General features: G+C 43.3%; 1 protein-coding gene across 4 annotated transcripts in view; it reads left to right on the forward strand.

Moving 5' to 3' along the window:
• Positions 1–27,343, forward strand: part of RAB11FIP4 (RAB11 family interacting protein 4) — a 207,773-nt gene extending 180,430 nt beyond the window's left edge. For 3 of the 4 annotated variants that reach the window (XM_032805647.2, XM_075071842.1, XM_032805649.2), the window contains 12 exons: positions 6,507–6,730; positions 8,919–9,110; positions 10,112–10,246; positions 12,044–12,079; positions 13,689–13,788; positions 15,385–15,488; positions 16,106–16,246; positions 17,700–17,781; positions 18,585–18,722; positions 19,291–19,449; positions 21,940–22,083; positions 24,790–27,343. In XM_032805647.2, coding sequence (XP_032661538.1) covers positions 6,507–6,730; positions 8,919–9,110; positions 10,112–10,246; positions 12,044–12,079; positions 13,689–13,788; positions 15,385–15,488; positions 16,106–16,246; positions 17,700–17,781; positions 18,585–18,722; positions 19,291–19,449; positions 21,940–22,083; positions 24,790–24,906 — 1,572 coding nt within the window. In that variant the 3' untranslated portion in view covers positions 24,907–27,343. Of the gene's footprint in view, positions 1–6,506; positions 6,731–8,553; positions 8,622–8,918; positions 9,111–10,111; positions 10,247–12,043; positions 12,080–13,688; positions 13,789–15,384; positions 15,489–16,105; positions 16,247–17,699; positions 17,782–18,584; positions 18,723–19,290; positions 19,450–21,939; positions 22,084–24,789 lie in introns of those variants that run through there. The other variant, XM_075071843.1, reaches the window with a different exon arrangement.
• Positions 27,344–27,703: the final 360 nt, after the last annotated feature.

Genomic DNA, 27,703 nt, shown 5'->3' on the forward strand with positions numbered 1-27,703 from the left:
CCAGTGTAAACAAGCCCTTAGATCTGAAAGGATTCACGTGGGCATATCCCTTGGTTCCAGACTGCTTGTTGGCAGATAGATGCCAATTTTCAAATAACTGTCAGTATTTAAATGTACACAGTGTTGTTGCAGCCATGTTGGTCCCAGGATATAAATACGCAAGATGGGTGAGGTAATATCTTCTATTGAACCAACTTCTGCTGGTGAGAGAGACAAGGTTACACGCTTACACGGAGCTCTTCTTCTGGTCTGGGAAACGTAGGCCATGTCTACACTAGCAAGCTTACAGCTGAATCAGTGCAGCTGTGCCACAGTATGATCACGCGTGTAGCCTCTCTATGCTGACGAGCGAGAGCTCTCCCCATCGACATAATTAAACCACCCCCAACGAGCGGAGACGCTCTCCCATGGATAGTGTCCACACCGGCGCTTCTAGCCATGTAACTTGCGTCGCTCAGAGGGATGAGGTTTGTTTTCACACCCCTGAGTGAAATAAACAGAAGTGCTATTGTAGACAGAGTCTTACTCAGAGTGTCACAGCTAAATACAAGATAGGGCAGATGGTTTTGCATAAGCAATTAATGCATATTTTGTGAGACCATTCAAGGTGGAGTGGTGCATTAACACCTGGGAAGGTGGGGGAAGCAGCTGGGTGAGTTGTTAGGTTATAGATTGTTGTAATAAGCCATAAATCCAATGTCTCTTTTCAGTCCATGATTTTTTTTAGTGTCTAGCAAAGTTAAAGTATTGAAGCATTTTAATAACTATCTCTGTCACTTCCAACCTGGGGCCAGTTCAGCCTACTAACCTTTAGAGTCAGAGCCCTCGAGTTGCATTGCCTCGAACCATCTAGTTATTGAACTTCAAAATGGCTGCTGTGATTGCCTACATGGGGCTCAAAGGAAGACAGTGAATTCTAATAGACCACAGAAATCTGGGTTCTGTTCTTGGCTCTCCTTTGAACTTGCTGTGATCGTCTAAAAGTCACTAACCTCTGTGCCCTAGTTTATTCATCATTGTGTAAAATGTGAATAAGACTTAAGCCTCATTTTTGCCCCTTGAGGAAGGGAATTTATTAATTTTTGCCAAGTGTTCTGAGATCCACAAACAATAGGTGTTACTGCAGAGCAAAATATTGCTGTATATTAAGCACTTGCTGCAGAATTATCTATCTCACTGGCATGTAAAGCACTTTGGGATACCTTGAGTACTTGATTAGATAATAATGTGAGCTTTCCTTCACTTAATCCCAAGCTGTTTAGTATTGTTTGACATGCTGTACTGTCTGCTATATAGGAACCTTCCAAAACCACTAGTCACAATTTTATTGTCTTGACTATACCAAGAAAAATAGGGAGCAGACTTTAGTAAGAATCCAGGAATATAATTCATTTTCTGGTTGTATCATTGCCTTTCTATTCCCTCTGTAAGCTTATGTGTGCATTTTTTTTTTTAAACAATGAATGACTTGGGTTTGCAATGTTCAATGCACCTTAAACCCTACCTAAATACCAGGTTTTTTTTAAAAAGAAAAGCTGAAAAGCATGTGAGCCAATCAATCTCTTATTTTGTACAGGAATGCTTTATTTCTAGGCAATGTAGGAAAAAAATGAGAGATTTAACTTTCAACATAAACTTTTTTTTTTAAATGAGTACAAGTGTCATCTTGTAGAAGTGGGTATAAGCTTCTTGTGCTAAATGTACTTTCACCACTGACAGTATTGTATGAAGCTGAGATTACTGATATTAATGCTTAAAGATTTAAATATTTTGATAGCTTTAGCTAGTAATGTACACTTGCAAAGCGTGTTGCTTAGTAATGGTATTCACTAACTCCAGCTTTAATCTCTCTAGTGGTGGTTTTTGTGGCGGTTTATTTTTTCCCCTGTACATGTCATGGGTATTTTCTTTGTCATTTCCTGTGACCTATTGCAGCTCCATTTGTGAATATTTAGGCTTAGAAGGATTCTATGTATATCTGTAAACATCAATTTCACTGTGTATGTACACAAACTGATGAAAAAATATATCCATTAGTGATTGACATTTACAGATAGACAAAGTAAGAAAAATGCTGCTTGAGCACTTACTAGAATTTGATTTTAAGGATATTTACTTCGTATATTTTCACATGTAATGTTGACCCCTTCCCCATCATTTTGTGGAATTGTGAAAATTTAAATAGATAAAAATAGAAAAATGCTTAAAAGAAATGTTGATATTCTCTGTCAATTACAAAAAAAAATTAAAATTGAATTCTGTGACTTAGTCCCTGGAAGTTTATAACCTCATGTGCCTTAAGTATCATTTAGATATACTCTTTCCGCTTATAAAGATAAGTCTTTGATAAAAATGTGTGTTCTCTAGCAATGACTCTTCAGCTAACAGATCTCAGAGCTTGACCACTGAAAGATCATAAGAAGCCAAGCTGAGCTTGGAGCGTCTGCAGTTTTGTTTCAAAGCACTAGGAAGGGTTGTTTCACATGTTTGCCATTGACTAACAGAACTTGTATGACCTTCAGTAATACAGCTGGCTTTAACATATTTGAACCTTGACTTCCACAAGTGGTGTGCTTGCCTTACCACAGTTTGGAGATGTGGTTAAAACACCAAAATCCCATCAACAAAGCAAGACTAAATGTGCTAGAATCAAGTCTCTTGACAGGGCTGTATTTGCAATGAAGATAGGCCTTAAGTTACAGAATTCCTAGAAAAGTCTTCTAAAGTGTGACCCTGTATACATTCATGCACCTTATATATGTAGATGTGATGAACTCATTTTGCCATGCACCTTTGACTGCCCTCTGGCATTCCTGACATTTCCAAAACCCCAAGCAGTTTCACACAGCTGCCCTCACCCCCCTGTATTGTTTAAGAAGGTAGTGCTTCTATTATAAAGACGACAGGCATGTTATTCAGCTTGTGCTGAGAACTTTTAGAGTGCTCCATGGTGGGGGAGCAATTGTCTGATAGGCTAGATCGTCTTCCATCTGGTGGCAAAGCTCTAGAATGCAACAAGCCATCAGTTTGTTTGATAGGCTGGCTGCATATATGGCCTGTACTGTGCTAAAGTCAAGTCTCTAACAGGGGGAGTTCCTCATAGTTCATGGGAAGCAACTCTTGTCAGGTGAGCCAATCGACTCCTTTTCTGGAAGCGACTGTTATGTCTGGCTGTATAATGATTAGCTTCCTCTGGGTATAAAGGAAGTTTCTGAGGAGTTGTGCACACTTTTTTGCAGTAAACTGGCTACCGGGGGCAGGGTTTAAATTTCAGTCGGAACTGCCCGGAGCAGAGTTCCAGTAAATATTTTCAAACCCGCAGGGCTGTGAAACTCCAAGCCCTGGCATGTCCCACAGGGAAAACACCTCAGGGCTCTGGAAAATATTTATTGAGAATTTGAGCTCTGACTGAAGGTGATGGTTTCCCAACACCAGTACCGTAGAAGGGGTTAGAAGTGGAGATCTTAAAGAGTAGAGGAATAATTATAATTGGGAACGATAATACGTTATGCTGACACAAAAGAGCTAGGTACAGTGTGTGCTGTGACTTATTATAAATATACATTGTAATACAAATGTGGCTTATTAGCTTGTTGCAAATGGTAGGGAGGAGGCGAAGGAGCACCTAGCACTCTGGAGAGAGTGACTGTATATTTAATTGCTAATGGACCTTTTCAGAGAATCTGGGCTCCTATTATTAGAAAACAAAACATAAGCTATTACTTGCAGGATTTGGAATGAGAGTTGACCTTCAGTTTCTCACATTAATTTGTTTTAATACTAGTGAGATTTACCAGCTGTGTAATGATTTACTTAAGCAATACATTTTTCAGTAAGACTTCCAGAGTGCCACCTTCTCTTGGATCACAGAATTTTTAACAGCTCCGGATGTTTCTGTAACAGCAGATAGTGTTTAATTGCATTAAACCCTTAAGAAATGTGGCAGCTCTGAGGCCATGTGGGTTACCATGCTGCAACAAATATCCAGGGTGACTCATGCCCATTCTGGGCCAGTGGCTGTCCAATTGTTGTAGCTGTCTAAAGATGTTACAAATAAGCAGTACAATTTTTGTATATAAATGTATATTCAAGTGTCTTTAAGGCATCTTATAAAGGAGGGGAAGAATGGTTATCCTTGTTTTACAGATGAAGAAATTGAGGCAGGAAAAGTGCCCAAGGTCACCCAGCAGAAGAACCAGGAATAGAACTCAAGTCTCTGGGAGTCCAGTGCAATGATCTAGCCACTAGGAAGCACTACCTCCCCCATGACTAATGTTGTGATGTGTAGGTCTCAGGTAAAATTTTCAAAAGTGGCTACGTCCCATTTTCAAAAGTCACTTAGGCACTTTTGAAAATGTTACCCCTAGACCAAACTAACTGTTTAATTTGACTAACATGGAAAAGATCTGTTTTAAAGTGCCCTTTAAATACACTGGCCCTTAGCCTGGGTATATAATTCCTATTTATATAGTATATGTTGAGGAGGAAATCACATTCTAGAAACAGAGGTGTCCAAAGTTCTGCAATATCAGTAGGGCTCTACAGTGATTTGCATAAAGGATGTTCTTTTGCAAAAGCGTACCTGATGTAGAGCTGTGGGAGGAACCAGCAGGGAGTTAACTGCTTGTGGAAACAACTTGTTCTTCTTCGAGTGGTTGCTCATATGCATTCCATTTAGGTGTGTGCGCGCCGCGTGCACAGCCGTCGGAGAAACTTTTTACCCTAGCAACACTCGGCGGGTCGGCTGGGCGCCCCCTGGAGTGGCGCCACCACGGCGCCGCATAAATACCCCAGCCGACCCGGCCACCCTTCAGTTCCTTCTTACCGCCCGTGTAGGTAGTTGGAACAGTGGAGTGCAGTTGCCTGACCTCCACATTCTTCCCTAGCTACTCGCTTATCGCTGTTCTTTGTTAGTTAATCGTTTTGTTTACATAGTTAATTAGTTATAGTTGAGTAATAGTGTTAGTGTATTTGGAGGAACCAGCAGGGAGTTAACTGCTTGTGGAAACAACTTGTCTCAGTCTAGAGATATGAAGGTCAGTGACGGCATGCCCAACAGTGAAGTATAACAGGGAGCAGTTCTTCATTTTATATACAAATTTATTTCTTCACTTGCTGTCAGCGGTGGTATTCCATGAATACAAGTAACTGGCATCTTGGTTCAGTTTCAAGGTCAAACTTAGGCCCTCCACCCTGCAAAGATTTGCACATGTCCATAACTGTGAGCATGTGTACTGTAGTCTCAGACTACAGCTGGCCCCACGTCCCTATTTTGGCTGGACTAACTTTTGGAGGGCCCAGGGAATTGGAGTGGGTGTCCTTAAGTGAATTGTGAAGGGGGGGGAAGCGGGGGGAGGGTTTGAAGTGTTAGCTTACACTGAGCTTTCCACCACTTTTTTTAAGTTATTGGAGTTAAATAGTTCTTTAAAACACTAAGTTTTGAAAGTCTGAATAAAAAATCAGTTTTGTTTTTCATATAATCAGGGCTCACAAATTTGGTCTCTGTAACATTATAATCCTGCTAGTTCCTCCAGTGTCAGTCTTCCAGGGTAGATAAGACATGAATTTCTAGTATCGATTATTACAAATATTTTAAGACGTTGAAGTTTTCTTCTGGTCAAGAGTAGTTCCTTGTTGCTTCAGCTGGGTGACAAAGCTGTTAGTCAAACCACACTTGTCTCATGTCGGACATTTGCTGCTCCTATATAATGTCCTCTTAGTAAGGGACTTCTTTAATTTTACAAGCGAAGATTAATCTTCGGCGTTTGACTGGTTCTTTTGTTTTCAAAGCATAGAGAAAATAACCGAGCATCCACAAGGATAGACCACAGCTCCTGGTATATGCAAACACGTATACCAGCGCTGTTGTGTGCTGGAAGAGATGTCTGGATAACAACAAAACTGGAAAGCATACAAAAATGTATCTGGCTAATGACTTGTGCATTGGAGGGGAGATTTGGGCCCAAAATCCTTCTTCCTTTCAACAAATAAGCAAATAGCTACTACTGGGTCCTGTATTTCTACTGAGAGGTTATATTACTATCTGACCATTAAAAATCTGTTCCTTACCTACCTTTCTTGGTAAAGGACGCTATGGGAAGAGAACATTGCAGATAGATGAATATTGGAGACTAGAGATTTCCAGTTGCGCAAGATAGGGCCATACACGCCCAGTTGTGAACAGGAGTCAGTTCTACCCTAGTTGACACTCGCTGTCGAAGGCAGGTTGTGGTTCCAGACAAGTGTTCCTGCAGCTGGCTCTCTGTAACACTATGTAACGCAGGTTAGAGGTGTGCAATATTTTATGCTTTAAGAGAAGCTCTGTGCATTGAGTGTCTGCAGGATCGGGCCTTCCAAAAGTAACCCTTTAAATGCAACTCTGATGCAAATACCCAGTATGCCGATGGTGTTTCCAGGAGAGGGATATGGCTGCTGCTTCCATTTACTCTGCAAATCTTGCAACAAACTTGTATGTCTCCTGACTGGTCTTTCCCTTCCATGGACAGGGTAGCGAAATCCAGGACAGTGCCTATTTGGACGGTGAAAGTGCATACAGTGAGTCAGAGCTGTTTCCTGATGAAGACACGATGACCCTAGCCCAGCAAGAGGTCCACCATGAGTCCGACATGGACAGTGCCATTGAGAGCGCGCAGAGCTCTGAGGCATCCGACGTGTGTGGCAGTGAAGAGAAGGACAGCGTGCTCAGTGGACTCTTTCTGCCTGTAGACAAGTGAGTGGTGAGGTGCTTGTCAAGACATGAGTCTTATGCGGGGGAGGGGAGGTTAAACCAGCTGATCGCTTTTGTTTGAGGCCTGTCTGGGCTGAGGTTCTCAGACATCTGGAATTAGGTGTCCAGATCCCTCTATTTAAAAGGAATGGGATTTGATCATCCATCTTCCCTCGTAGCCATGGGAATCTCTATCCTTGTATCTTCTGGCTAGTTCGCCTGCCTCCAGTAGGGTTAACGTATGTCCATGGCACCTCAGCTGGGATAGAGTCACGTTTTATAGTGATAGTTCTGATGGAATTTGATCACTGCACTAATTGCCAAAAATGGGTGGATTTTCCTTTTCCATCTTCCTATCTCCTGGAGCCCATTTGCATGAGGACTTCAGTGTGAATCCACCACACGGCAACAGAGCTCGCAGGTCCTTCTTCAGCCTTAGTTACTCTTCCATCATGCTCAAAGGATGCGAGGGCCGGGCTGAACAGGCTTTGCAGGTGTCGGTGAGGAGCGTTGCGTTGCCATCCTGTGTGCTGGATTCCCCCTGACGTCAGGAGGCACCGTTCGGTTTGTTGGCAGCTGTGGCGTTGCAGGCCCAGGCTTGCGATGTTAAAAAGTCATTTCAGGCATGCACAAAAGGAGGATTAGGCAATTAGTGACCGCCTGTGAAACATTTGGGGTATGTGACTTGCCCAGCATAGTGTAGAACCTCAGTAGCAGAGGCAGGGATAGAATTCAACTCTCCAGGGCAGCAGTCAACTGCCTTAATCATGACCCTCCTTTCCCTTCCTGTAATCCATACCTCGTTCACTGCACATCTGCCAACCATAGACTGTGGGAAGGATGGGGTTTGGACGGTCCCAACCACTGAAGTATTTCAGGTGTTGTAGGTCTAGATAACAGAGGAGGAGCGAGGTCTAGGTCTCCAGTCAATTGTGGCTATGGGGAGCAGTGGGCCTGGAGAAGTAGGATGACCCTGTAGTTAGGGTGCTAGCTTGGAGCACCTGGGTTCAAATCCCTGATCCACCATAGACTTCCTGAGTGACCTTTGACAAGTCGCTTAGTCTCCCTGTGCCTCAGTTTCCCCTCTGTAAAATGGGTATAATAGCCCTGCCCTACCTTGAAGTGGGGATCTGAGGGTAAAGGCTGAGCTGCTCAGAAGCTATGGTAATGGGGGACCAGGTGAGTATCTAAGACAGTAACTGCAGCTGTTGTCTATGCAAATTTTGGTCCCCAGAACCCTTCCATTCACAATCCTTACTGCAACCTTTTAAAAACAGAAAGTGTTAAAATACTTTGCTGACTAGTTACTAATCTGTCTCCTCTTCAGGGAGTAATAATCTGATAAATCTCCTCTAGCAGAATATAAGCCTGCCTATGTGTATGGTTCCAAATGTCCTCTTGTCCCGTGAAAGACTTGAGTTGCCCTAAATTCTGACATTGTAAATTACTGACCATAGACATATGAATTACAAGTGCGTCTCAGCAATGGAGGGAAAAACAAGAGCCTACATCTGAAATACTGGCGGGGGCAGGATGTGAAAATGACACTTGTGCCATCCAGCCACCGTTCGCTTTAAAATGTTGCTTTGTTTAAACTTTAAATTCCAGAAGAGACCAGCTACTAAGTAATGGGCCCTGCTTGTGAACTCTCACACAGAGGAGTCTAGCTTATTGTAAAAACAGCAGTGATATAGAAACAGCCATGTTGTCTAGGACACTTGAGTCAGGCTCCCATTTCATTCCGGCTCTGCCACTGACTTGTCATGTGACTGTCAGCCTTATTTAACCCTGTTCTCCGCCCCAATTTTTTAAAGTGCTTCCTGAGCCCTTCGGTCAGCTTTGTGTTAGGACACCCTCCGCACCAGAGGAGGAAGCTCGTGAACAGCAGGGGAGCGTGAGGCATTGAAAATATTATTACAATCTAAAGTAGAGAATCTTGTTTCACTGATTGCCACATCCCCTGCCCTTCCAGGTCAGTTGTCCTGTCAAACTCACAGAACACAAACGCCAACTGTTACAGGTTGATTGCTGTAATTGGGGATAGTTTTTTAGTAAATGGAAGTGGATCATGAAAGCTTTTGACTTTGAATAAGGAGTTGCCAACCCAAGCCAGCTGAGAAACGCTGCCTTGGGCAAAAGGCAGTCTGAGGAGGAGGGCTGGCCGCCTACTCATTGTGATGTCTTGTTTCAGGTCAAGTCCTCACAACCCCTCTGCAGCCTCTGACCTCTCCACTTATTCCACCGCCTCTCTGATCAGTAACGAGGAACAATTTGAAGACTATGGGGAAGGAGACGATGTGGATTATACTCCCAGCAGTCCATGTCCGGATGATGAGACCAGAACCAACGCCTACTCTGACCTTGGCTCATCTGTGTCTTCCAGGTTGCTACTTATTCTTATTTATTTTGACAGTGTTTCCTTCTGAGGGGCTGTACCAGAACTTTGGGATTGTCTAGTTATTTTAAAACTAAAATTTCAGTTTCTGCCCACAATACTACTGGCAAATGTCTGTCTTGTAAAAGCCATAGCAACAACTGCATTGTTTCCAGTGCCCATAATGTCAGGTCACACTGCAGTAAGCCCGCTAGCTTTGCTCCTAGGTTGATTTTCTTTATATATTGCAATACTTTGGATTTTGCAGCTATTAGAAATTGACTGACTTAAAGCTGAAAATCCGGTTAGATCTTGTGCAATGTTTGGGGATGACTAGTATGAAAGTCTCCTTCCTTTTTAGCATTCAAACACTTTGTATCAAATATTACCTTACAAAAAGACATGTCTTGTAAGGATGGATGAGCTTTTTTGGGGAAAAAAATAAGCAGATTTAAGACATTCAGGTTCAATCTCTTCAGGAAGTACTCACTCTTTTAGTACCTGGAGAGAGAGAAGCTGAACTGCAATCAGCTGATCCTGTCTTTTTCCCATTACCCTAGGCTCAGAACAACAGAGAATTGGACTCTCAGGGGTTCTGATAGCATGGACCCAGGGGCGACTCCAGGCATCAGCATGCCAAGCGCGTGCTTGGGGCGGCAAGCCACCAGGGGGGGAGGGTGCTCTGCCAGTCGCTGTGAGGGCGGCAGGCGGGCCGTGGAAGGTCTGCCGAAGCTGCGGGACCAGCGGACCTGCCGCAGGCAAGCCGCCAAAGGCAGCCTGCCTGCTGTGCTTGGGGCGGCAAAACGCCTAGAGCCACCCCTGCATAGACTAGTGGTTTTCAACGCTATAGGAGGACACAAGCTCACTGGGGGTACACTGAGCAGCTGTGATGAGAGTGGCAGTGCTTCCCAAGTCCACTTAACTCAACATGACTATGAAATACCAGCAAGAGGGAAATGAATTTGAATTAGTAACAGTAGCCAGTAACATGTCTCCTTTCCCACAAACAGTGCTGGGCAAACGCCAAGGAAAATGAGGCACATTTATAACAGCGAGTTATTGGATGTCTACTGCTCACAGTGCTGCAAAAAAATAAACCTGCTTAATGACTTGGAAGCGAGGCTGAAAAACTTGAAAGCAAACAGGTGAGTAGCTAGCACTCTGTTCTCAGCAGTCCCTTTTGAAATGACGTTAGCCAGCAGTCAAAGCAACAGCTGCTAAATGAGATGGGGAAACTGCAGTAATATGCCCCCATCCTTTTACTGGTTGACTTGTATTCAGTATGTCGTATCTAGCTAGCATCAAATGCAACAGGCAGTTCTTCTTCTATGCTATTCTGCAACAAGGACATTCAAACCTTGCTGCCTTGTCTGATCTTAACAAGAACTTCTCCCTACCATCAAGAAACTATTTCTAAGTTGGAGCACTAATGTCCTCTTCATTTTAAATACTTAAACAATGAGATCTTGAATTGCAGAGTGTGGGTGGTATTTGCCTGTGGAGCAACCTCCCCAGGGAAGTGGGAAGCCCTACTGCTCAGCACCCGTGGGTAAAACACTGTTACTTGGCTGAGATCTTTTCCCAGAGCACGTTTCTATCACGGAGGGAGATAAGTTGATCTAATGAGTCTCTGGGATGTATCCTCAACTAGTGTAAATTGTCATAGCTCCATTGCTGTGGTCACTGATGTCAATGGAGCTATGTCAGTTTACACCAGCGGAGAATCTGCCCCAGGATCGCTTGATTCAAGTGGCTTGAGAATTTTATTCACCTGAAACCAGATTTGGGAAAACAGTAACCAAGATGACGGTGACTTCCTGTATCTCCTCAGGAGTTGTAGCTTTTTCCTTTATACCCCTATTCCCAGTATTGCCACCCACGTGTAGATAGACAATTGCAAAGCATTTTCCTTAAACTCTGAAGGAGTCTAAATATTTCTACAAATCCCTTGCTTATTGTGGCAATTGATCTGTGAATCTTTAGCTCCCCCTAGAAACTGAATACAAAGCTTGCCTTGTTTCACGTTCCCAGGAACCAGAACGTAATGCACTTCATCTAGTCTTGATAAGAAAACAATGACACAGTATATGTTATGAAACAGTTACAGCTGCTGTCACAGCAGTAGGTAACCTGCTAAAATGTAGAACATGATGGTTGCATCTTTATCAAATTTCATAACAAAATTGTCATTGCAACAGACAATCCTGAATTCAGAGTAGTGTTTTGCTTCAACAAAAGATGTGCAATCAGTCTCTGAAAGCAGGGTAGGGAGAGCTAGTGGATGTGTATGACTGCAGCAGATGCTGTATTATAGTTTCATTTTGACTCAAGCTGGCAAAAAGCTGTTTAAATGTGACAGGGCTTTTTGTACTGAATAAAGTATTCCCAAATTCATTTGATTAGTGATCACAATAGCTTATGGCATTACACCAAACTTCACCTTACATAAGAACAGCCATACTGGGTCAGATCAAAGGTCTATCTAGCCCAGTATCCTGGCATTGGCCACTGTCAGAAGACAGGTGTCCCAGAGGGAATGAACAGAACAGGTATTGATCAAGTGATCCATGCCCTGTTGCCCATTCCCAGCTTCTGAAAAACAGAAGTTAGGGATACCATCCTTGCCCATCTTGGCTAATAGCCATTGATGGACCCATCCTCCATGAACTTATCCAGTTCTTTTTTGAACCCTGTTATAGTCTTGGCCTTCACAACATCCTCTGGCCAGTAGTTCCATTAGTTATTAGAGTAGCTTATGATTAAATTGTATGAGCATTTTTTTATTTTTATGTTTTTTGGTGAAGCAAATTAAAAGCTAAAATAAGATAGCTGTATATACTGTAGAGAACTCAATTGGCAACTAAATTGAGATTGTTACTGAATTGCACAATAACCAAATAAACTGTCTGTCTTACTACATTATTCCTTCTGTCTCCATGTAGCCCCAACCGAAAAATCTCAAGCACAGCTTTTGGAAGGTAAGACACTTGAGCTCGTTCTGTGTACTTTGAAATCATTTGTGACCAGAATTCATGCTTATGTCATGAATTCATGCTAAGAATGAAGTACTCAAAGGAAACCACATAGGATGTGCAGAAGAGAAGCTTTAGGTGGGAAGGAAGTGTGGGGCAGGGGAGGAGGTTTGACATGGTTGAGGTTGGAAGTAGCTGCATCAGAAGAAATGGAACTTCTCCCTGATTTTTTCTCACTTAGGGTTAGAATTTCTCCTTCCCTCTTCCTTCCCCAATCAAGTAGCACATTTATTTCTGAGTTAGCTTATAAAATAGAAGGCAAACCCCTGTTTACCGGCTTGGCTGACTTATTTCTATGCAGCCTTATTCCACGCTCTCTACAATTGAATGTAGTTCTTTGTCAGCAACTAAGGTCTAATTCTGTAAGGTCTCAATTGACAGACTCTCCCAGCACCTCCTGGCATGAATTAACTACCCATCGATGTGGAGGAGAGACTATCTAGGCGTAGCATTGCACATGAGTGGGAAGCTAAGCTAACTGAATTCCAAGTTAGCATCATGTTGCTGAAAGTGTTGTAATAAAATCTGTTCTGTCCGGAGATCAACATAGCCGCTTGGGTGCTGGATTTAGGAAGAATATCACTTCTCTGATTATAGAGCTGCAGCCTTCAATATTACACAGGTGAACGAACTCATCAGAGCCATTCTAGTCAGTACCAGACTCTTGGGGTGGTCAAGCTGGCCCAGTAGGGGTGAATCAGCAAGTTGTTCCCTTGTTAGGCGTTTGAAAAGATGCCACCCTGCGCTGGTTTTTTCTTATTTATTTTAACCTGTTTGCATCTTATGCCCCAGCAGGCATTACTGTTATTGCCTTCCTGACCCAGTTTTGTTGCCAGAGGGCAAAAGGAATTGTCTAGCTGTTTAAAAATGGACGTGACACCACATTCTGGTCCAAGTTAAGACCAAGTACACAGACGTGTGGGGGGAGGAATGCAATACTCTTCCTGGATCTGGTTCAGAATATTTTAATGCTGGCCCTCTTTGGGAAGCAGTGACTTTGTACATGGCATATCATAGACATATCATCCCTCTCAAAGTTAAAGTATCAGAATGTGGTGAGGAAAATCTGCAAACATGCAGCTTGTACATAGCTTCCGAACAGGTAGTTTCAAACCTGTCTTAAGTATTCTTAATTCTTGCATATTGCAGTGTCACACAGTGGAATCTTCTTGTTTTTGTTTTTTTTTGTCGCCCTGCCCCACCATGCCCCCATAAATAAAGAGAACTTTTGTGCCACTTGTTCTGCAAAACTGATAGGCTTCTGTGTAACTATGCCTATCAACATCACTTAGGTCTCACCTTCTCCCAGATTTGGGAGAACATATTAGGGAACATGTTACATGCAACTTTGACTTACATTTATTCCATGATGCAAATGTTGTTGGTTAAAATTGGACTACAAAGTTAAGTGTAATCAGACTCATACATAGTTAAGTTACATTGAAGCTATTGCACAGATGTTAGCTGGGGACATTCAAGGTGCAAAGCCAGTCCACAAAATAGGAAAATTCCCCCCCCCCCCCCATGATATAAAATAATCCTTCTAATCTTCCAGACAACTCTTCCACAACAGTAACTTCAGCAGCAGCAATGGCAGCACAGAGGACTTGTTCAGAGACAGCATAGACTCGTGTGATAATGATATCACTGAAAAGGTGAGGAGCCTTCACATCATGATTGCTAGATTCAGCAGAGCTATTGTTGGTGCAGCTGGAGACATGTCTGTCTACCAGAAAGAGCCACCAGAGGTGGCTAGTAGATATGGGCAAGTGACCTCAGTCAGGATCTCTGACGAAAAGTGAGTAAAAATGAAATATCCCGAAGTTAATGTTCACTTCCTCTCCCAAAAGAAGTAGAAGAACCTAACCAAAAAGAGAATGAAAGTACAAGCTAAGAATTCTTTATTGAGATATGATGAAGTCTAAGCTTGATTAATACGTAAGCCTTTCACTGAGCAAGAAAATGAAAAAGCAACAATGGTTCTGATTCTCACGTCCACTAAATGCCTGGTCAAAACGTAGCTTTTGTATTAGTATTTCAGTTGCACGTGAGATGTGTGTGGTGTGTGGTTTTTAAAACTAAAATAGTTATTCCAGTAAAACTCCTGCATGGGTACAGTTATAGAGAACATAAAAGTGTTTTATGCCAGCATAGTTTATTCTCCCCTCCCCTCTCCCCCCCCCCCCGAGAATAGCTACGTCAGTATAACTGCATCTACCCCAAATGGTTGTACTGCTTTAACTGCACCGGTATAGTGATAGTGGGACAACTTCTGTGTCTGAACAAAGCCCTTAACGGTGCTCTGGCTCTGGCAGTGTAAAGGGTCCTTTAAAATTGATAAACCAATCAAGTCAGTATGAAAGACATGTACATCCACTTATGGCCCCTCTGGGCTGCCAGAGCAGCATAAAGAAGCCTTAATGTGAATGATATTGGGCCCAATGTGTCGGTCTGTTAATTCCATTATCAAAGTAGCTGCTACTTAGCTCAGTTTCCCAAGCTGAGGCCCAGTGGGTTGATGTCTAGAATTTACATAAGCAAACCCAAGCTTTAGTTGCCTCATTTTTGAGCCCAACTTCTGAGGCACCTTACAGGGGCTTGATTTTCAGGGAGGTGAGCACTCCCAAATCCAAACTCAGGCTCAAGGCATCTCAAGTTGGGCTTCTAAAATTAGGACACTCTCTTGGCCTCTGTGACCTACTCAAGCTGCAGCAGCAAGTCCATGGCAGAGCTGTGTATAGAGCCCAGGTTTTTCCTTCCAGCCTGGGGCCCTGTCCCAGTCCATCACTTTCCCTCCAACAGGCTGTGCCTACAAGCGCCCTTCAAGGGAGTCATGTGAGAGTCACTTTGGTAGAAGCCAAGGCTGCCTAGCGCCTTGGAGGATTCACCCTCATAAGCACTAAATCTCATTGCACTACCTTGTTGCAAGAAGCTGAGTGTTATTTATGCAAATAAAGTAATGACAGCTTGTCTGTCACAGTGATGCTAAGTAGCTTAATTTCTCTCTGTATTTAATTCCGGTAAATATGCACTTCTGTGTGTCAATTCATTGTGCGTTTGCACTGATCAGTTTTTGGGGACACGAACTTAAGGGAAGATCAGAACGAGATGCACCCCTGCTCTCTTGGAAATGTGGACCTTTGTATTAAGTTTTACCTTCGGCACCCCAGTGCAGCTTTGCCCCCTGTTGTGGCTTAGATGTAAGAGGTTGGGTGGGTGTGAAAGAGACTCAAATCCTCTGCTCTTTCTAGGTCACTTATTTAGAAAAAAAGGTGACGGAACTGGAGAATGATAACGTGACAAATGGAGACCTGAAGAGCAAACTGAAACAGGAGAACACACAGCTAGTTCACAGGTAATAAAACACGCAGCCTGCTCCCTCTGTGCCACGTCTCTGCAGTACCTTCAGGAGCAGAGCTATAGTGAGACTAGAAGGAAAGTGGAAATCCAATATTGGATCCCAGCTGCTTAGATAGAATGAAGCGTGAACTTTCAGTTGAATTTTGTGCATGTCACTGTCATACACAGAGCAAATGTCCTCAAAGCTTTTAATCTGGGAAGCCCAAAAAATGGAACTGCACAGCCTTGCTGCATGTGCAATGCATTGTGTCCTGTAAGCAAGCTTAGCAATGTAGCAGTTATTCTCCTGCCAAGCAGAGTATCTGACTTGCTTGCAGCTGGCTGTCCAGGGAAAGTCATCTCACATCATGTCATGAAGGGGATGCCCCCGTGTCTTTTATGGTATACATACTTGCGGCAGAAAACTGGCCTACATCTAGAGAGAAAATACAGAGAATGGCCATAATAGAGAAATAAATGTTCCTTAACTTCGGCTGCTGGGAAGTATGCATACAAAGATCCAAGTGGTAAATCAGTATAGAATAAAAGAGAAGTGTATATGTGTATGATGCTCTTGAATGTGGTGTGTGGGCAAGTGTTTGAAACTGTTACCAAAATGACTGACTTTCCTAGAGTTAATGAACTAGAAGAACTGTTGAAAGACCAGGAGACATCAGCTGAACAAACGCTGGAAGAAGAAATAAAAAGGCATAGAGAAGCATACAGCAAGTATGAAAAAGAAAAGAGCACTGAAATTGAGCTGCTAAATACAAGGTAAAAACGTACCAGCTGGCAAGTTGGGGTGATGTGTTGTCTAGATCCACACAGAAGCAGATGATGACTGTTTTCCTCATGTGTTCTTTTTGTAATCCACTTTTTTGATTTAGTGTGTGAACCTAGATTGTGTGTTGCCTTGTGTGCAGATGGTTATGGGTTAGATACTTAAAATAATTGAAGAGTCACTTAGGCTGTTTAATACCCAAAAGCATGTTAGGTTTTTTATGTGTAAGAAGGATCCCTACCCCGAAGAACTTACCAATTACTAAGACCCCAATTCTCCCAGCTGATCCCTCTTCAGAGCCCCCTTGGCAGAGGTCTGCCTATGCAGAACAACTTGATAGACACTATACATACGCCAAAAGGACGGGGGAATGGAATACACTTGGCTTTTCCCCGACTTGAGATTTGATGACTCCCTGCTCAAGTTGCATTGTGGCAGTCTCCCTTTTATGGCATAAGAACGAATGTGGCATGTAAATGTATGTCACTAATGGCTTTCTGGGCACCTACCATCACTCAAGTCAAACAGGAAAATAATTACCCTCACACCGCTGACACAACCACCCAACTGCAGTCAGCTGCCAGATGTTCTCCCAGATGTACATTCAGCCAAGGGCCTTGCACTGGGCTCTGAAGGATACCAAGCTGTGGCCCTGGCATACAGTGAGGAAGCAAAATCTGTAAGAGAGAGCCTCCTATGGGCATGCCCAAGGAACCTATAAAGCACAACCATAAAACTAGAACTCAGGTCAAGGGCTCTATTCTTGTTGCCTCTGCATAGATACAGGTGTCTGTTTTATCCCCATCTTCAACCAGAACAGGAAGGATGTGAGACTGATTCTCTGCTGTCTTGGTCCTTGGGAAGCTACTTACACCTGTGCAGAATGGGCGTAAAAAGCTACTAGAATGCTGTTTAAATTACTGCCGAAGGTTCAGGGTGGCAAGTCAGGCCCTGCATATTCTGTCTTTGTGCAAGAGATGCCCAGTAGAAGCTTTAGAAGACAGTAAAAGTTCAGTTGCCTTTTTATTACTGGCTTCATATATTGACATGAGTCAGTGCTTTCTCGGCAACAATTTAATGTAGAAGTCCATATGAGCAGCTTAAATAAGTAGGTATTTGGCTTTCTAAAATTAGTGATTCAAGGGATGCACTGGGACCAACTGTATCGGGAACTTCTCTGTGGCCTGGTTCCTTTCTGTTAGGTTCTCTTCAGGGTCTTATGCCATGCCCATCCCCCTCACATCCAAATATGCATGTGGATCTTTGGCCACTTAAACCAAGTCAGTGATTGTGCTGAAAACCACTAGGAGAAGTTTTTTGTCTTTAAACACCTATATTCAATAGAGAGACAAGATTAAAGGAGTTTTCTGGGAAGCATGTTTCTCTCAATCCCCCACACTTTTCCTGTCGATTGTGTTTACTGTAGGTCTCGCTGTCTTTATACAGGGTTCAACAGCTTGAAGAAGAAAATGGTGAACTCAAAAGCACCGTAACACGACTGAAATCGCAAACCGAGAAACTAGATGAGGTAATTAAACTTCTGTGTAGTGAGTGACTGCTAGTCAACTGTGTGGTTGATGTGAGGGCAAAAAAATCAGTCACTAAACGATAGGGTTTTTTAATTGGCAATCCCCAAAATAAGAGAGAAATAATGTAAATGGATTTGGGAGATACTTAACACACCTAAAGGAATATTTCTGAGGTGAACTTCAAAGTGACTGACTTTTATAGTCCTGTCCAAGGCCCATTGAAATGAATGGGTGTCTTTCTGTTGACTTCATTAGGCATTAGCTCAGGGGCATAGTGAGTTTTCCTTTCAGCATATAAATTGCGTTCTCCTAAACTAGTTGGAAAATCAAAAGGTTTTGCAAGATGGCAGGGGATGAGGCAGAGAGTTATCTGTCTTCAAATGGCAAGTTTGTGTTTAAGCTTTTATGCTTTGAGAAATTATCTCCCTAAACTATACAGAAATATCCCACTTCTCTGGCTCTCTGCAGAGAAATGGCCCGACGGGAGAGTTCTGGAATAGTCACTGACCGATAAAATACCTGTTTTTGTTATCCTTGGAGGCTGCTTGTTTATATAGTGGCCCCAACCCAGCTAAGTGCTAGTACACTCAGAACTTCCAATGATTGAATACAGCTCTGCATGCAGGTAGCTGAAAGGCTCGAGCTCCGGGAGATTAAGCTTCTAGCTGCAGCATGGCACTAGAGTAGCTGCACCCATGCTGATGAATGGCATTGGCCGATGAGCATGGTGTAGAACAATGACATGGAAACGTGATGGGCTGGGGAAGTGCAACTTGGCTATCAAGTTCCTGGTTTGTTTCAGGAGAGGCAACGCATGTCGGACAGGTTAGAAGACACCAGTTTGCGGCTGAAGGACGAGATGGACTTGTACAAAAGGATGATGGACAAACTGCGACAGAATAGACTAGAGTTTAACAAGGAGAGGGAAGCTACTCAGGAGGTGGGTATGAGCAGAGGTGCAGAGCCTGCTCCGGAAGCCCTCCCTTACAAGAGTGAGTAAAACAACAGGTGCACTGTCATATGCAAGGGCGGCCACAGCAGGACCTGGGAATGATAATGTTGATGTGGCAATTCCCCTAGGGGCACTGATTGTTTAACCCTTGTATTGCAGGAGTGCCTAGAGGCCTTGAGCATGTGGGCAGCCCCATTGTGCTAGACACTGTACAATCACATAGTGACAGTCCCTGCCACAATTGTAAACTTTCGAGCTGGTCTCTCACGATCTCTGTGCCTCTGAATATGTGCAGCTAGGAAGGTATCTTTCAAGCTTCCTTAGATACCCTTGCACTTCATAAACTGGCTGTGTGATCAGCACTTCCCGAAAGCGGGTGCTGAGGTCCTGGCTGTGTTGCAGAAGTGCCCAGCTGCTCCGATCTGGATCAGAGCTACACTGCACCAGTTATCCTGCAAACACCTAGGCAGTCCCTGCCCTGAAGAGCTGATCAGTTCCTGTGCAGGTGGTCAGTCGCTGTTTATTGAAATGGACCATCCTCTCCATCTCCTTGCAGCTCATTGAGGACTTGCGAAAGGAACTGGAGCATTTGCAGCTGTACAAACTAGACTGTGAGCGCCCTGGCCGGGGGAGAAGCTCCTCATCTAGTGTGAGTGAATTCAATGCAAGAACGAGGGAAGTGGAAATGGAGCATGAAATTAAACGGCTAAAGCAGGTGAGAGGGGTGGGGGCCTCCAAACCTCTCATGTTCGTGGGGGTGATGTTTGGATAATCATGCAGAGATGCTGAAGAAATATCTCGAATTGTAACTTTTATCAACAAACTCCCAACAGAGACTTTCATTGACCTGAAGTGGAGGATCTTTATAGTGTTTGAATTTCTTAAAAGACTTCCCAAGCTGTTTGCTTTTTGAAAGGATTGTAAATGCAGCCTGCATAGTGCAGGAGGCATATTCATGCATTTGTGTGTGTCTCCTATGCAATGACTCACGTGGGTTGACCATGAGATCCAAACTGGAGACTTTCAGATCCATAGGCCATGTCACTTTACTAAGGAAGTAACTGTTAGCTGGCATCAGTAGTAGGCTGCTGTCCTTTATATCAGTGGTCCCCAAACTTTTCATGGTCCTTCCCCGGGACAAGGAGTGGGGCTGCGGCTGCTGGGGAGGGGAGCCAAGGCTGGGGGCAGGTCTGGGGCCGGAGTGAGAACAGAACCCTGCCAGAGGCCGAGGGTGGGGCCGGGGCCGGGGCTGGGAGCAGAGCTGTAGCCGGGAGTAAAGGCTGGGGCCAAGAGCAGAAGCTGCAGCTGGACCGTAGTGGGGGGCCAGGAATGGAGCCACGGCTGAGAGGTGGGGCCAGGATTGTGTCCCACAGTTTGGGGACCCTGGTGCTATATGGACTAGACATTAAAAGCAATCCATGCACAAGTAAACGTCGTATCTGTGCACACAGGGTGTTTTGCCAACTTGGGCACACAAAATAATAAAGGCAAATTGGAGATTAAAGTTGGGGCACTTTTGTCTGTGTCTGTATTTTTCTCCTCAATATGACTGAGTTCTCGGGGTCATCAGAAGACTGACCGGAGTCTAGTTGCTTGAAGACCGTCTCCAAAATTGGAAGGTTTCCAGTAATATAATCATGTTTGAAGACACAGATGAAGATAGTACAGAAAATGGAAAACTAAGTGGCTGAACAAAGTGAAGATACACATGGGTGGGGGGTTTTCAGCTTATCATGCTTGGCACGGAAGCTGATCCACAGCTGGGATCAGTAGGAAACGTCTTCTGTGAATGCCCTGTAACCAGGGCCGGCGCTACCATTTAGGCGACCTAGGCAATGGCCTAGGGTGCCAGAATTTTGGGGGGCGCTATTTTACCGGGGCGGGGCGGCACGTCAAACTCGCCCCTGTGCAGAGAACTTATCTGAGCAGTAAATAGTCTGTTTCACTTAAATCCTCACAATAGCATTTGAGCTACCTGTACACATAGGTCAATTTCATGCTTATGGCTAGGCAATTACATTTCCATGCCTGAGGGGAATTACTTGATATGATAGTTCGTATATTTTTAATGTTACCTTTTTCTGAATGAAGAAATTTATTTTCTCTCAGGAGTCACTATTCTAAAAAAACAAAACTGTAGTTCAGACAACTTAGGTCTAATATTAGATCTGCAGTAACTAGTGACATAGGTAAGACCAAGTTGTCTGTTGCACACAAGCCTTGGGACAAAAGAAGTTTTTCCTATATATGATGCAGTGTCACATCAGTAATGAGGAGTCATTACCTTGACAGAGACTTATGGGAATACAACCTGCTATTAACATCTGAACTTGGACACAGCAGAGACTCTGGCCCTGTAAAACAACTTTGGCAGAGTGGGAAGGAGACCCCCAGTTGTAGCTCCCAGCTGTGCTGGTTTTCTGACTCCCCTCCCAACCACATAGCAGGGGAATTCCCAGCAGAGGAAATGCAAGCAGTTTCTGCTGCCTGCCTGGGGCAGAACCTAGGATCTAGTCTGTATTTTACACACACTGCCTGAGCCTGCAAACACTCAAGCATGTGTGTAACCACTGATATGACTATTCCCATTGAACTTCACCAGAGGAAAGTCACTGATGTTGGCATCCATAGGACTGGGCCAGTGCAGTCATCTGTCCCATATTTACTGAGCAATGATTTATCTTGCTGGGTAGATGATTTCAAACTCAGATTAAAGTATTAATCAAGCCAGTTTTTTAATGTTACAGTACCTTCACATTCTAATAATACTCCAGTACAACAAACATTTCTGTACTGAAATTGAGCTTTTAGACTCTGACAGCCTAAATTCTGTCCAAGATACCATATCTGTATTTATCTGCTTCTTACATGAAGCAAGTTCTCTCTGCTTCAGATCCTCAAGCCAAAGCGGGTCCCGAGTCCCTCTCCGGTCCTCTGTAACAACAAACTCCCTCTCCCCTCACCTTGTTAAACCAGTAACACCCAGGTACATTGAGTCCCACCCCCTGTGCATACAAACCCTGGAAAAGACAGAAAACCCCAAGAAAACCCCCACTTCATCACAGAGGTACCTTGGTAAAGGGCATATCTTAGAACAGTGGATAGTGACATGCAAAACAAAAGCGATGTTCGCTTTCATGTCATCTGAGCGGTTTTTCTTTCTTTTCATGAAAACGCCATTCCATTTTCTTTCCTATTTTAATAGGAGAATCAGAAACTTCGTGACCAGAATGATGACCTTAATGGACAGATCCTAAGTCTTAGTCTTTACGAAGCGAAGAATCTCTTTGCAACACAGACAAAAGCCCAATCACTGGCTGCTGAAATCGACTCTGCATCAAGAGATGAGGTAATGCAACTGAGAGCAAAACCATGCTAATCACAAAATATAAAAGTGAGACCAGATTAACTGTCAAGGTGAAAATTCTTACACAGACAAATCAGCAACATAACTCTTGTTTTGCCAGGAATTAGGAGTGTAGCTAAATCTAGTGATATTTTCAGATGCCTATTTTAGCATCATCCAACTAGTTTCATTATAATCAAAGTAATAGAGAAATTCCATCTTAACAGGAGTTTGTTTCAAAGGATGGCAGCACTGAATCAAAAGCCTATCTATTTAAGGCACTGACCGCTGTTACAGACCTGTTTCCTGTTTAGCTGGTACCTTATGGTATCTCACTTCTTCAAGTGCAGGTCCAGATTTTCTGATCTGATTTATTCCACTGTCAAGCTAGAGTAACTCCATTAACTTCAGAGAAGTGACTTTGGATTTACTCCTGTATAACCAAGAGAGAATTTTGCTCATGCTTCAAACTGAGTTTACACATTGGCTCCTCGTTTCCAGCTGGCACAGCTTGTGAAAACCCGGCACACCTCCAAGTTGCTAAGAAGCTTGAAACCATACTGCATACTTTAACTAACCAGTGCTTACGTACCTTGCTGAACCAGGGACTTGTGGAGAATGGTTGTGTGATGTCAGCTGGTGGAATTTTTCTCAGGACTAGTCTACACTAGAAGCACTACAGCGGTGCTGCTGCAGTGGGTCCAGTGAAGATGCTCTATGCCAGCAGGAGAGAGCTCTTCCATCAGCAGAAAAAATCCACCTTGGTGAGAGGTGATAGCTGTGTCAGTGGGTGGTATAGTCACACCCCCAGCAACATTAGTTATACCGAAGTAGGTGATGGTATAGACCTGGCCTCAGAGTAAGAGAAACTACATTTTTGCTGCCACCAAAATAAGTCTTGTATCCAGTCTTTAATCTTATCAGGACTAACGCAGAACTTCTGGATCACTATCTAATACTGAGTAGCATGCTGCCAAAGTGGTCCTGCTCGACTCCCCTGTCTCCTTGTTAATTACAATGGTTTGTTCAAATAATGCAATTTTGATCAGGGGAGGAGGGGAAGAATCAGACACATTCTCTACAGAGATGAGCTCTAAGAGGCACATTTAAAAAAAACAAAACAAACCCCTGGCTCGAGAGAATAAAGAAGGCGTATCTCAGCAGGAATGCCAAACTACTGTTGTGTTGAATTATATGTGACAAACGTACATTCCCATCCAGCTGGAGACCTGGAGGTGCTGGCCAAGATTTTCCAAAGTGACTAGTGACTTTTTTGGAGCACCTCAATTTTTAGATGTAAATAGACACCAGAAACTGATATCCAAGAGACTGATTTTTTCAGAGGATGGGTCCTTAAGACTTTTTAAAAAACTCATGCCTTAAATTGGGCACTGAATCACTGTCACTGGACAACTTTGGCCACTCTTTATCATCTCAGCATCACAACCTGCTGAACCTGAGCCTTCAGACCTTCTCACTCACAATATCAGCCTGGGGTTTTGCTTCTAGTCTCACTAAAAGACTCCACGTAGGCTGCCCCAACTAACTCTTTGTTTCTGGTTTTCCTCCCCCAAAAAAGACGCATCTTGTGTCTTTGCTTGACAAACGTCCTGCTGTCACCGTAACGTAGTGGACCATGTTTATTACATTTCAGACCTGTTTTAAAAAGAAATTTCATCAGTGTTTTTTATCGTAATAATTTTGGCCTGAGATTTTAAAGGCCACCTAATACAACTGGATGCCCCAAACCCATTAATTTTAGTGAGCACTGGGGATCCAAATCTCTTAGACAGCTTTGAAAACCTCAGCCTAAACATACTATGTATATAAAGCAACTTGTCTTGAAATGAACTAAAGATGCTCTCAGATCCTAAGAGCTTTGGTGAAAGGACAAAATATACATTTTCCCTGCACGTTAATATAGCACCAAAGGTGGATTATTGATGATTTCAAATAAAAAAGAATCTATTTCCACAGAAAACTGTGGCCTCAAAACATTATATATGTTATAATTCTCACACTCTGTATTTACAGCACCTTTTTTTCTACAGATGTAGGAATGCTTTAAAAAGATTTCATTAATATACATGCTAAGATGAGGAAACAGATCTACTCATGCATGAGCAGGCAGTGTGGGCTAGTGGATAGAACACCAGACTCTGGGCTGGGAGCCCTGGATTCTATTTACAGCTTTCCCCCTGACTCAAGTGACTTGCTCAGTGGGATTTAGGGGCATGTCTACACACACAGCGCTGCAACTATTCCGCTGCAGTGCATCTGGTGAAGACACTGTCTGCTAACAGAGAGCTCTCCTGTTAGTATTAAAAAACCACCTCCGCGAGCGGCAGAAGCTGTCAGCAAGAGAAGGTCTTCCGGCAGCTTAGCGCTGTCTACACCAGCACTCATGTTGGCAGAATTTATGTCGCTCAGAGGGATGAATATACCACCCCCCTGAGCGACATAAGTTACCCAGACATAAGTGCCCGTGTTAGCTAACTGCATAATAGGGATACTTATCTACCTTTTCGTGTCTTCACTTTGCAATCTCTTGGGGTGAGGGTTGAGCAGAGAATCATTAGAGGCAATGAGTAATTTTTTTTTATACAAAGGTGACCCGAGGCCAAGCCTTATCTAATTTTAATTCACACAGTGCTGTAGGTGGGAGTGACGTTTTGCATTAGATACTTAACTTGGGAATCTTTGTTTCAGCTCATGGAAGCTCTTAAAGAACAGGAGGAAATAAACTACAGATTGCGACAGTATATGGACAAGATTATTTTGGCCATCCTAGACCACAACCCATCTATCCTGGAAATAAAAAACTGAAGGACACACACAGCAATTGTCTGATATTTCTGCACGTGCCACTGGATCTAAACATCACTATGATACTGTAAATGATTCTATATATATATATATATATATATATATATATATCTTATGTGTGAGTGTGGTATGTTTTATATGATGTCTGGTACACTTATCTGTGAGTCATCAAATTGGCTTGATTTGTTTTTTTCATGCACTTTCAATATCTGACAAGATCTCTACTGTATATTAATGTAATAACAGTATAACTGGATCACGGTGTTTGAGCTACTGGACATAATGACTCTACCTCTGGTTGTAAAGGTGAAATACAATGGAAACATATGGATGTCTCCCGTCCCTTTAAGAACAAGAATTACTCTTTCATTCTTTCAAATGAATGAGGGTACTCCCAAAAATTTGGCCATGTCCAGGTGTGATTCCTGACTGGTGCTGACTACATCACTCTCTGTTGAATTTAGCTTTGCCAGAGCTTTACTACTGAAACCACAAAGAGGTAAAAATAAACCTTTGGTCAAACCTGTACCTTTTTGAAAAAAAAGGAATATCTGTATTGGGGGAGGGATCAAACTGCAGAATTGTTACTATCCATGTAAAAACACCATCCACTTGTTTGCCACTGTCAGCAAAAAGTGCTTTTAATATGAAGGCCACATATCCAACATCGGGATGATTGCCAGTCTGTTGTCTAGTGTGGGCATGTGTATGTATTGTGCCTGGGTTTCTATAGCATTGAGGCATTGCAATGTATGCCCTTATTTTCAGGGGTTTATCACTGGGCCATTTTAAAATTAATTCTGGGATACTACTCCTCTGCATTTTAAGGCTTCAGCCAGGGAGCACATTCTATTTCTTTTAAATGTTACGGACTGCATGCAAATCCACTTCATTATTTTAAAGAAAAACCTTAACTTAATTAGCTTATTTCCCTTCCTCACCACCAAAGCACATGGTTCCACTCCTGGGGGTGGGCGGGGGGGGGGAGAGAATGGTGGGGTCCTTCTACAGTTTTGCAGTTGGTTAATCCCTGATGTAAACTAATTTAACCTTTTGAGTGGTTAAAAGTAGAAAGCACACTTACGACGCCAGTAACAGGTAATGTGTTCCACCCCCAACCCCACTGTTTCACACTGCACAAGAGCTTGCATTCACCACCCAAATTTCCCATCCCAGATACTGTATCTCCTGTCTGAATATGCACACATTCATATACTCTGAATCAGGAAAGTACACAAGCGCTTGCTTAGCTTTGAGCATATACTGTACTTCGATCCCATTGGAGTTAAGGATATGCTTAAAGTTAAGCACTTGCATACATGCGGCCCTGACTAGGGATGGGTATAAACACCATTTATGTGCTTCCTGAATTGGGTCCATTTCTTGTAGAATTAAGACCTTTTAACTAAAAGTAAAATCAGGTAGAAGTTAAATGCTGTGAAATTTTATTCCACGCACTAAACATTTGTTTAAAAAAAAAAAAAAAATTAAAAAAATTTACATGCTTTAAACTTAAAAACAGAGGTGGAGGAGGAAAAAATCCACCCTTTGTTTCATACCAATTGGCACAAGCAGGGAAACTCTCTGGTCCGTTTCTCTGTAATCAAATATCTGGCTTTTGCCTACATGCACAGAGATGTTTTCTTGTTTGTTTTAACACACTCCTTGGAAATGGACTGTTGCAGTAGATGTGACTGATTTTCTGTATATACTTGCTGTTTGCAGTTTGTCTCACACCTACCATTGTCTTTGTGTTTTTGTTTGTGTATGTAATACATTTTTTCCGTAATCTGAATACCTAGAGCACGTGTTGTTACCGATGTAAATATATATATATATATATTTTCTGCAGCTGCTGTACTCTTGCCTTCAGTGATATCTAATTGGAGTAACGGGCCGGTGTGGGGAAGCACTGAAAATGGGCTTTCCTGAAGGCAAGACCATAAAACCAATTCAGTTATTTATTTTAATCCATCAGTTGTTAAGCTCTAGGTAGGGACATGGGACTGGAGAAGGCTAATGAAGAAAATTTAATTGTCCTTTCAGGCCTGGGTGAACTGTATAAGGGCTCATCTCTATTGGAAAAATGTCATTTTGGTGTTTAACATTAAATGCTTAAGGATAGATTCTTAGCAGAGGAGATTAGGGAGAAGGGATCTCTCTAAGCCACTCCTTTGGTCCCTTGATTTTGGAGCAGCCAGAGGGCAAAATTGAGTTCACAGTAACTATGCTAAATTACACGGGATCTGGTGGTCTTGCACTGGTTCCACCATAGGAGATCAGGCAGAGCATCATCCCCTCCCCCACTCCTTGCTTCTCCTATAAGGGGACTGATGGGGCAACTGATGAGGTTGAAATGGCTGTGCCAGCTTAATCCTACCCAAGGATTTCCCTCTAGTGGAAGGATCCTTCACTGCAGAGCCCGTAACAAGGAATTTTTGCGTCCAAGGTAAGGGCCGGCTCCAGGCTCTTCGGTGGCATTTCAGCAGAGGGTCCCTCAGTCCCTGTCGGAGGGAAGAACCTCCCGCCGAATTGCCACCGCCATTTCATTCATTCTTTGGCTACAATTTGGCAGCTGGTCCTTCTCTCCGAGAGGGAGTCGGGGGACATGCTGCCAAAGAATGAATGAAGTGGCGGTGGCAATTCGGCGAGAGGTTCTTCCCTCCAACAAGGACTCAGGGACCCGCTGCCAAAGAAGCAGTGGCAGTAGAGCTGACGCCAAAGTGCTGCTGATTGCGGTAGAGCTGCGCCCCTCCACTTTGCGCGCCCGAGGCAAGTAGCTCACTCGCCTCGCCCT

Source organism: Chelonoidis abingdonii, chromosome 13 (genome assembly GCF_003597395.2).
Source record: "Chelonoidis abingdonii isolate Lonesome George chromosome 13, CheloAbing_2.0, whole genome shotgun sequence".
Classification (NCBI taxonomy): Eukaryota; Metazoa; Chordata; order Testudines; family Testudinidae; genus Chelonoidis; species Chelonoidis abingdonii.